Source organism: Poecilia latipinna, unplaced genomic scaffold, assembly GCF_001443285.1.
Source record: "Poecilia latipinna isolate Pla-1442-1.1 unplaced genomic scaffold, P_latipinna-1.0 Scaffold470, whole genome shotgun sequence".
NCBI classification, from domain to species: Eukaryota; Metazoa; Chordata; class Actinopteri; order Cyprinodontiformes; family Poeciliidae; genus Poecilia; species Poecilia latipinna.
The window spans coordinates 133,083-143,798 of record NW_015113086.1 but is presented as its reverse complement, the minus strand read 5'-3'; the positions used below and the strand labels follow the sequence as shown (position 1 = coordinate 143,798).

General features: G+C 41.6%; 1 protein-coding gene across 1 annotated transcript in view; it reads right to left on the bottom strand.

Annotated features, from left to right (window-relative positions):
- lamc3 (laminin, gamma 3) overlaps window positions 1–10,716 on the bottom strand; it is a 130,423-nt gene that overhangs the window by 12,374 nt on the left and 107,333 nt on the right. The window contains exons 13-19 of the mRNA XM_015039389.1: window positions 10,480–10,668; window positions 9,931–10,176; window positions 7,642–7,795; window positions 7,409–7,551; window positions 7,080–7,258; window positions 4,551–4,731; window positions 3,215–3,471 (exon numbers count right to left, since the gene is read on the bottom strand). Of these exons, the coding sequence (XP_014894875.1) occupies window positions 3,215–3,471; window positions 4,551–4,731; window positions 7,080–7,258; window positions 7,409–7,551; window positions 7,642–7,795; window positions 9,931–10,176; window positions 10,480–10,668 (1,349 nt within the window). The remainder of the gene's footprint in view (window positions 1–3,214; window positions 3,472–4,550; window positions 4,732–7,079; window positions 7,259–7,408; window positions 7,552–7,641; window positions 7,796–9,930; window positions 10,177–10,479; window positions 10,669–10,716) is intronic.

The following is a 10,716-nucleotide window of genomic DNA, read 5'->3' as shown; positions in this document are numbered from 1 at the left end:
ACTGAGCGAACAGCAATTAACGCTGCTCAATTCTTTGCTCCTTTTGGAAGACTGCCTGTCGATTGATTATTAACCAAACACCTGCTGCAAGTGATGGGAGCTACAGAGTTCCAGTTTGTCTGTGCAAGCACAAAGACGATCAGAAAGGAGGAAATTGCACTTTGGCTAGAAAAAGCTCACTGATCACTCTGAAGTCTAAATAAGAGGACAGGCGGATCCATAAAAGCTTCCTGCAAGCCCCGGGCTCACAATGAAAGGCCACCAAATGTGAAAAGAACAAGTTGTTAATTTAGGAATCCATTAAAGACCGGTTAAATCTTTGCTTTTGGAGAAAGTAGTTTGCCATTTAGGTGCGTGGGACAGAGGTCTATTGTTTGTTAACCTGAAGCGTTCCATAATCATAAAAGGGTCTAGATTTTGTCGCATGTAACCTCGGCGTGTTTGCAAAGCTCCAGTCTGATGTTAAACTGCACTAATCAGTATGACTCGGAATATTTTGAGCCTTTTATTGATTTATTTCATCTATCCTGCTTTGATGGTGCACTGATAATATAAGACTTAATTAATTAATGAAAAAAAAAATGGGTGAACAAACATTATTAAGGATTTTCTCGGGCTAAAATCAGGTATACAGAATAAAATATATAGATACGCCCTCACTAATAGTTGGATAAATGTCTCTCAGGAAGATGAAGAGAAGTAATTTTTGGAGCCATTAACAAGGTCTGGTTAATAGCCATTATAAACCAAAATGGTCAGATCTAAATTGGTTGGTTTTCCAAAATGTACCACAATCTTTAAATAGAGGTTATATTTGGACCAAAGAAAATGGCGAGTGTTAGCCTGCTTAATCCACAAAAAAAAAAAAAAAAAAGTGTTTGTTTGAGGTCGTCTTTTTGTTGGAACACCATCTGCTTTCACCATCTAGCTTTTGACATTTAATCTTTCAGTCAGATGGTTGAAACATAGACGTGGTTTGACAATTATCCCAAACACCCATAAATGGCTTGAATTAAGCTTCCTGAATGGTTTTCCAAAGCTACAAAAATAAACTCATTATTGATTTGTGGACTTTGCTTATACAAGTGGATCAGTGCAAACATACCAACTAACTTAGTTGAACTCTACCAGTTTTTCCATGCGCTTGATATGCAACTTAACGGGAGACATCCATCAGAATATCAGTGAAGGAGTGTGTATATAATTATGTAAGATTAATGCTATAATATGCACCCAACTTGTTTTCAAAAATATATTGCAATTTTATGTCATTTGATTATTTCCTCCAAAAAACATAAAAAGGGAGCAAAAATAATTTAACATTTAGACTATTTTTGACCAGAAATATCTACTGTATAACTTTTGTTATCATCACTATTTATATGTGAATGTATAAAGCTAGAGATAAGACTCATCACCTATTAGGGATTTGATCAGATATAGCTAAAACAAACAAACAAACAAACAAACAAACAAACAAACAAACAAACAAAATCATATCTAGCAAAATGACAGACGCTCATTTTGAAAAACACTCATTTCGTCCCTCTTGGTCATGTATGATCTTTAATGTTTTTATTCCAGTTTAAATTTGGCACTCTCTCTAAAGTGTACATTGTGTCTTTAAGCAATTTAGAGCTACTTCTGCAGTTAATCTGTTGCATCCATCCTAGATCCTAAACCCCTGCAGAGTGTGTACACACCTTGTTCCACAGAGGGTTTCGTTCCGTTTCCCGTTTGTCTCCTCATATATACACTCTTCACTTACTGCCATAAATCTCAAAGAAAGAATGAATCTCTCTAAGAGGACTCTTATCCAGTCACCTGCTGTGAACTGCTGGCACATCTTGGATTTCGGACCCATCTTCCACCTCGTGAGAAGTGGTTTAGAAACTATTACTCGTCCTCTGAGACCTCTGCCAGACGGGCTTTTGTTGATGGGACTTTTTTTATTTTTTTTTATTTTGCTGTTTGTATTCCAGCATTTTTTTTTTTTTTACGTTTTAAAAATTGATGAAGTTGCTTTTCTCTCAGTGAACAAAGCTTGATGTATTGATTTTCTGATGCCACACTCAATTTCGGTCTGCCTGATCGTGCTTTGGATACAACTGATCCAGTTGTATCCAAAGTGTTTTGGAGGGCAATGCAGCCTTTAGAAACTGTCAATACACCTGTAATAGGACAGAGGAGTCCCGGCTTTGTGTGGAATAACGATAGAACTTCAGACATTTTCACTTAAATCTGGCACCATGTACATATATATGTATTTTTTATATAGAGAGACCAATGCATCCTTTTAGTTTTTGCTAAAAAAACAAAAAAAAAAAAGAAAAACCTTACCCGAGTAAGGTAATCCAATCTTTGGTCTTTGCCAGTGCTAAAAGGTAGCCTCTCTTTTGTTTTTCTTAGTTTGTTTTCTCTTTGCACACTCTTTGTTTTGCTTTTTCACCAATTTATACTTTTGCAGTTTTGGTCTTTTCGTAGCTCACAAAAAGACCAAAGTTTTGACCTGCAATCTGCTGAAGGAGATTTCTTATAGACCGTCTAATTTGTTCATTAGCAGCTGCTTTGGCAACACATTAAAAGTAATTATCTAATAGCTACTAACGATCTGTTTTAAGGAAATGTGCCAAGAAGACCATAACATTTTAATGTCAATGAGGTATATGGATACATTTAATTAAATGAGAATTAGTATTTTTCAGGTTATTCCCATAGTTTATTTAAAAAAAAAAAAATAATAAAAAAAAAAAAAAAAAAACTTCCATGACCAACAACACAAGCATCTAGTACATAGGTGCAAAATGGTTAACACAACATGGATGTAGATTAGCACAAGATGTGAGCAGGAAGTCGGGGTATGACTCAGCAAATGGGTGAACTGACCCAGATGATTTCCATTCATCCCAGTGTTAATAGTGTAGAGATAGATCATGAATTGTTTTAGTTTAACCTTTTCATGCATTAATTATTAAAGCTTCACATCAGATCTCAGCCCCCAGTGTTGTCAATTTTCCCTAGAAACCAAATGCAAGCAATTCAATACAAGCATGAACTCTTTAAACGGGACTTTTATGAATAAATGCTATTTATGACAACATAGTGGAAGGGTGGGGCAGCACGTCAATAGTTACGTCTATATACTCCACCCATGGTGACGCAGCTGTTTCCTCAGCATTACAAATTGCTGATACTGGGCATGTGTGTCACCCACCACATTGTCCAGGTCCAGCGTTGCCTGCTTCAGCTGATCCCCGGAGGCCTTGATCATCAGCAGGATTTTGGTGAAGGTTCGACACGCTCCTGTGCTTCCCTCATCCTTCCTCCCATCCTTCCCCTCGTCCTCAACTTCCTCCTCCGTCATGCTGATGCTGCAGTTCAAAGCGAATGTAATGCCGTGGAGCTGAGCTGAAAGTGCGCCTGCTGAAGCTTCCAGCAAGGAAAATTGTTTTATGAAGGCCTCCCGTGCCTCTGGAAGAACAAAGCAAATAAAAACCGCATTAAGTCTTTCATGGATTATTTCACAGAGAATGTTATTCTTCCCGTACTCTTTGTAGCTTGCAACTATCTTGCTCTCTAAACTCTCATTTATCGGGGTAATTCGTGCAAGGACTCTCATCCTTCCTGCCTATCCGCTAGAGAGGAGACGGGGGGGCAGCATGTGGGAGTCTGTCCAAATTCCAACACCTCTGTCACACTCGCTTTGTAGTTTATGAGGATAATCTGGCTGGCTGTTAAAGCAAGTAATTAGGGGGTGAGTCCAATCAGTACAATATGTGTCGGTTGTTCCTTCATTCTATCTTTGTCTTATGAATTGAAACTAAATAAGTGTGTGTCCCAGCATGGGTTGTTTTGGGGCCCACACGTAGAGCCCGTGGCTCCCACATGCTCATTATATTACTATCAGGCCACCCAGCGTCTTAAAGAGCATGGCTGGAATGTGTGGCGTGGGCGTTGGGATTTGTTCAACAACTGTTATCAGGATTGCAACTATAATCATTATAAACTAGGGATTAGAGATGCACGGTCTGTCATATCAATAGGGATTAAGTTAGTCACATGGTGTCTTGTTTTATATTGTTATGCTTTGTCTCCATTTGGCCTGTGCAGCTGAGCCTGTCAGCCTTGTTCCCCTCGAAAGATAATGAGGATATATCAGCATTGTGCTAAAGTAATTGGGAGAGGTCGGGTATTGTTGCCTGCTTCCTGATTTAATCGCTTTGTTGTGCCTCGTATGCAACGCCGTCGCAGCGTGGCGGGGGGGGGGATGCGTGGCGGAAAGCAGGGGGTGGCGTCACGTCATCAGACGTCTCGGCCTCGCTCCCCGACTGCCTTCGCGCTCGTATGGTTATCGTCTCCCGAGCAGGAATGCGCCGCATCAGACACAAAGGGGAACAGGCTAGAGTCGTGTTTCACAAGGCGAATGCCGTCATGTGTCTCGAGAAGTGATGGACAAAAGAGGGTGAGAAGGAGGATAGAGAGAGAGAGAGACGGGGAGGGGGGCATCAAAAGAAGCGAGAAATTATCTCTTGCTTTCTTTGCTGTTGTACCTTGGAAGGCCAGAAAATCCTCCAGTGCGTTGGGAAAAGTATCTTCCCTCTGGTGCTCCCCTTCGTAAAGCCCCGTCGTGGCGTACTTCAGTGGGTGGTGGCGCTTCCCAAATCTGCCTCGGCAATCAAAGTGAGCCAGCAGCTTGTCCAAATCCCGAAGACGAGTCTGAAGCTTTTCGGCCTGTAACAACATCATGATTTTAAAAGAATCGGAGGGAGAGCAGGCTTTTTTGTTTAAAAAAAAAGAGAAAAAAAAGAAGAAAAAAAGGCATGAAAATTAAAATAATGTGGCTCTAAAATATCTGTATTCATTTATTCAGATGCAAAGATTGAGATGTGTCTTCAATTCTTAGTACACCAACACATGAAAATGTAGTATTTCAACAAAAGCAATGAATAAATGAATATCAACAACACGATAAGGGATGGAAAAGCGTCTTCCTATCTGGATCCTCTCGCTGTTCTGTGTGCCATAGGCAGAGGAGGAAAGCATTGCGAGAGATAAGTAGATTAGACTTTGAGAGAATAAAAATCAGGTCTGAAAGTGAAATGAAAGGGACGTGATTGGTCCTGGCAGTTAAACAGTCACAGGTTTATTAAACGTTTGTGTGATCGCACGTCTTTTTGAGGGGGAAGGTGTGCCATAAGTTGCCCACAAGACCTATTTGATTACTGGCTGTGCTTTCTGCTAGTCAGTAACCAAAGTGTCTGCCAAAAAAAAAAAAAAAAAAAAGGGTCTTCAGATTTGACTCTTGGCTCTAGATAACTCTTATTTTCTGCGTTTGATCATCTTTTCAATAAATACGAAGGAAAGCGTTGAAAGAAAGCTCATAAGAACTCCCGGTTGATGTTTGTGAAAAGTCATGCAGGGGTCACGGCAAATACATAGAAAACAGACCAAAACTGAAGTATTTGACCCACAGCGAGACGCCACATGTTGCTGACAGTCCATCTAATAGAGAACACCATCATTATGGTGAAGCATGGTGGTGGCAGCGTGGATGGTTTACTGAGAGTTAGGGCTGATGAGTAGATTGATAGAGCGGAAACGTAGGAAACTTGACGGAAACCCTTTGAGAGGTTGATATTAGCTTGACATCGATCTCGAACATACGGCCTGAACTACAGCACGATATGTTAGATCAAAGCATATTGATCTAACATATTACAGCGAAACATTGCTCCTCAAAGCATTGACAATTTAACGATTCTAATCACTAGTTTGCGATGACCTAATATAAAACTCTTGAAACACGACGGTTGTTGTTTTTTGACAAGAAATGAAAATGTTCTCGGGGTACGAAGGATTTTGCAAGGCCGAGATGTTACTCCATTTCTCCGTTTTATGTTTTATCCAAAGGGGGGAAAAAAGAAAAAAAATGTCAGCACCAAGATAAGAGGGCGACCGGTGGGAGGGGGATGGGATGTTAGAGGACAGGAAGAGTAATTGCAAGAGTTCAAAGAAGACAAGGGTTGGGATGTTCACTGAATTGCCAACACTGTGGAAGCCACCGCATGCATTCACACAGGAACGGTGCTGGTCCGTCGAGGACGTCCAGCCACTTCTGCAAGGGGGGAAAGAATAAGCGCAGGAAATAAAGGCAGAACATGTCAAGAGGTATTGGATTCTCCTCAGAAGGGAAATCCTGGAGCACCGAACGCGGAATGCAACAGATCCAAAGGGACAGAAAGGAGCGCAGGAGATCATTAGGGCAAATGTCCCCTTTCTATTTCAATGCACATCCACTGTATAGCTGCAATCTCCAAAATACAAAGGAGCCACACGGCTGTCAGGAAGGTCTGCAAAGGCGGCGTGCTCCGGGGGAATGTGATATTTAGAGGGAAGAATTGCACCTCGTGAAAGCAAGAAGGCAAGAAACGCCATGTAGGTGTGAAACCTATTTATATACATCAGTGCAGCAACCAAGTGTTTAAGACAAAATCGAAAACCCAAAATGAGACATTAGGAAAAATGGAGATAGATGAAGCAAACAAACAGAGAGAAATCAGGTAATTTACAGTAGAATTTGGTAATGCCATGCCTTTTTTAATCCCACAGTGGGGAAATTCACTTGTTACAGCAGAACAGTAGCTAAATATGCCCCAATGTATATGAAAATATCTGGAAAGTCAATATAAACAACTATACACCAACAAAATGCATTATTAAAATAAATATAAACTAAATAGATACTGAATATGTTCTGTTGCATGGAGATTCCACAACTTTACAGAGCTCACATGCAGTTAAAATAAAGAGCACATGCTATTTGTTGCATGTGAAAAAGTGAAAAGTCACTGAAAACAGTTACACTAATTAACCTAACAGTCATGTTTTCAACCTGTGAGAAGAAGTCAGAGTACATGGAGAGAACCTGCACAGAAACTCTGGCAGAACATGTAAGCGCCATGCAGACAGAGCCCAAACCTGGATCTGAACCCTTTCCATTAAAACCGCATTTGAAATTCACTACATTCCTTCACCAGAGTGATCAGCACAGAAAGGATCCTTCAACTACAGATACTCACATGTTCTTTGACGAGGCCGTAGCAAACCGGACACTCCTCACACTGGTGAGTGGCTCGGTCATAGAAATAATTCAGCTCACATTTGTCGCACTTGTGACCCACGAAGCCGCGGCGGCACTGGCAGGTGCCGTCGCCACGACACTGCATGGAAGCGGAGCCCATCGGGTCACAGTTACAGGCTGGACGAAGCGGGTTTAGACGAGAAGGGGAGTCGGGAGGCGAGGGTAAACAATTCACGAGTTAGAGAAAGCTTTCAAGTGTGATCTGTATTGAACGTATTAGACAAGGGCATAGGGGGCAGCTGCAGTGCCTGATGTAAGGTAGCGTACCTCTGCAGCCTTGTGAGGAGAATCCAAAAAAGCCCACACGGCAGGAGCCGCACAGGGTCCCCTCCACTCCCGCGCGACACAAGCACTCCCCAGTGGCTGGATGGCAGGCCATCGACAGCGAGCCGACCGGGTTACACTTACACCTGGTGAAGGCAGGACGATATCTCAATGGCGGGCTCAGTGCATAATCTCTCATACAGACCTTCTCTCAGATGCGGTGGGAATCCATTTACCTTTCGCATCCAATGCCAGGCTGAAGGTCGAAGAAGCCGAGTTCACAGCGGCTGCAATCTCGCCCGGTCACATGAGCGAGGCAACGGCAATTTCCTGTTGTGGGGTGGCATTCGTCGACAGGCCCCGAGGTTCCCGCAGCGCTGCAGCGACATGCTGGGGAAGAACAAATAAAGCATTTTAATTGTTAACGTAAAGATAATGTTATATTGTTGACAGCTTAAATCTGCGTGCGTCTCATTTTCGTATGGGGTAAGTTATTAGTTTTATCTGATTTGAGTGCTGGAGGGAGAATTAGATAAAATGACAGACAGGAGCATGGAAATTCAAGCATCCCTCTGCAACATTGTTCTGCCGGATAAATTCAACTGGGGATTACAGGTAGGAGAAAAATAGGAAAAAGGAATATGAAAGTGGAAGAATGAACACCTCTACTGTGGCACTTTGGGTCGTTTCCTGCCTTTGTAACTTTATTTAAAGTTCAGTCACTGATTTTCTCTTTTTTACCTTTTAACAATTCAAGGACTTTTTTTTTTTTAAGTGATCCAACTCTGAGCCATTTGCTCATCTCATTTGAAACTTTTGCCTTTTTTGTAACCTGGAAAAAAAAAAAGTGTGCACCCACACCCATACACCCAAAGTGAACACTTCAAATAGATATTCCTGCATTCCTGTCGAGAGAAATACCTGAATCCCAGCACCACTGATTATATAAGAAGTAAAACTTTATAAACCTTCTACTGCAGTGTGATGGGAACTTCTTTTTCTTGAGGAGTTGTGGGGTAAAATAAAAAAAAACAGCTAACAGACATGTTCAAAAGTCTTAATTTATGACAAAATTCTTCTCACAGTTTTCTTTAAAACATTTAGAAACTGAGTTTGTGAGGACTTTGATATCTTTCACGGTTCTACACCAGGCACACTCACAGTTGTAACTTTGTACATCCCTGTGGATAGTTGTAAGTTCATTTACCATAAATCTGCAACATGGACAGGATTTCAGATATTTTTGCAAGGGCAGTATGGAACGTATAGCGGATTTTTCTCTGAACCACTCAAAGTCAGAACTATACACACATAACACAAAAAATATATGTATAAATGTATTTTGTCAAGTTGCAGGGAAACTACTTGTTCTTTGTAGCCAAAAACAAAGTTGAATATTTGACCAATTGTATAATTAAAACCACATAGCTTGTTTAAACGGGTTGGTTATAAGGCACAGAGTCAACCTTTAGAAAGGTATGCACTGAGATGAAAATTTGGGGCAATATCCAATATTAATATTGCCTATTTATGTCTATTTTATTTATGTTTTACTGCCCTTTCAACACTTTGAAAAAAAAACAAAAAACAACCGACCTGCTGACTTCACCACTGGTTCTCTGCTTCAGTTCCCCATAATCCTGTGCTGCATCACTATCACTGTCACATGATCAAACAAACACCTCGTGACCAACATCCTTCCCCAGAAAAAAAATTTGCAGAAAGATGGAAAGAAATATTAGTTGGTAATATTGGCCCAGTTGAATTGATCAAACTGACACTGTTGTATTAAATGCGACTAATATTGGCCAATTTAGATGTTAGTGCCGATGCATATCACGCATTCCTACAGGATATGCTGTTGCTAAACAAATCGGGAACTACTAAAGCTTACGCCTGAGATCCTGGAACATCAGCGTGATCGTCCACGCTGTCCATTGTTCATTGTAAGTTTAGCATCACAACATACTGAGTCGGTGTCAACTAAGAAAGAACTCCCTGCTCCAAACTGCTCCAAGCATGACTGAAATTTTTCCACATAAAAAAGTTTAATCTTTTCTGGAGAAGTCAAGACAAGGATTGATGCGTTTGCCTAAGTCCAAACTTTGAATGTAGTTGGATGTTCCATCAATGTAATGATCTCAACCAAGCAAGTTTTGGAATAACTGATACCATATTTCTGGAATGACCAAGCTTCAGCAGTTTTCTAAGGGCTCGTTTTTCATAAATTCCTGCAGGGGGATGTATGTTTTTGAGAGTATGCATATGATTTTGATCCTGTGTGCATTGGAGTACACCTGCTATTTTCACACCTATTCTATTTCACATTTGTTTTCTAAATGATCTTAAAATTTAAAGTCAATTCGCAGAAAAGAAGGGATTCGAAAGGCAAATTAATAATTTTATCTATGATAAGTGTGTGTAAACTTGTAATTGGCACTCTTCTGTTAAAAAAAAAGACAAACTCTTCACATATTAAATAATTAAAAGAAATCATTTTTTTAAATGTTTTCTTAGTGACTCACGTCTGCACTTCTGTCTGGCCGTTTGGTTCAGGGCGTCGCCATAAAAACCCTGCTTGCAGCGCTGGCACTGGTCGCCCTCTGTGTGCCCGAGGCACTTCAGGCATCGCCCGGTGAAGTGGTCACAGACTCCCACGGCGTTGACATCCACATTTCCGTTGCAGGTGCACCTTGCGCAGGGGCGAGCCGTCCCCGACGTTCCCAGGGGGTCGCCGTAGTAGCCATCTTCACATATCTGACAGCGCACGCCTGCACACGCACAACGAGAGGCAAAGGAGGTGAGAGAGGGACTTTGATGGCAGCACTGGAGGTCATTTTCGTGTAACATTAGACTATGTTCTAATTAAATTAAATCCGCTGATTAAATGTGCCTGAATCACAGGTGGCCCTCCGCGGTGACGGGAAAAGCAAATAAACCGACTTAAAAAATGACAGTCTTCTCGGCAACAAGCCGATTTGTGGAGACGTGGTTTGAATCTTGTCACAAAGCTCCTTGTTTACTTTGTCGACTGTCCGTGCGCATCATCTTAAATTGCAGGAATCTCCTGTCACCTGTCTGTCCTGCAGGGCAGCTGGTGCAGACCACCTGTCCGGTCTCTGCAATCTGGGCGCAGCTGCTGAGGCCCGGGCAGGGGCAGGCCTGACAATCACCACGAGTGCCAATCAAAGCGTTGCCATAGTAACCATCCAGGCAGCGCTCACAGGTCGTCCCACCGGTGAAATCCAAGCACTCGCACACCCCTGTAACACAAAGAGGAGTTGCACGTTTGTATCACACAGGAACACCTG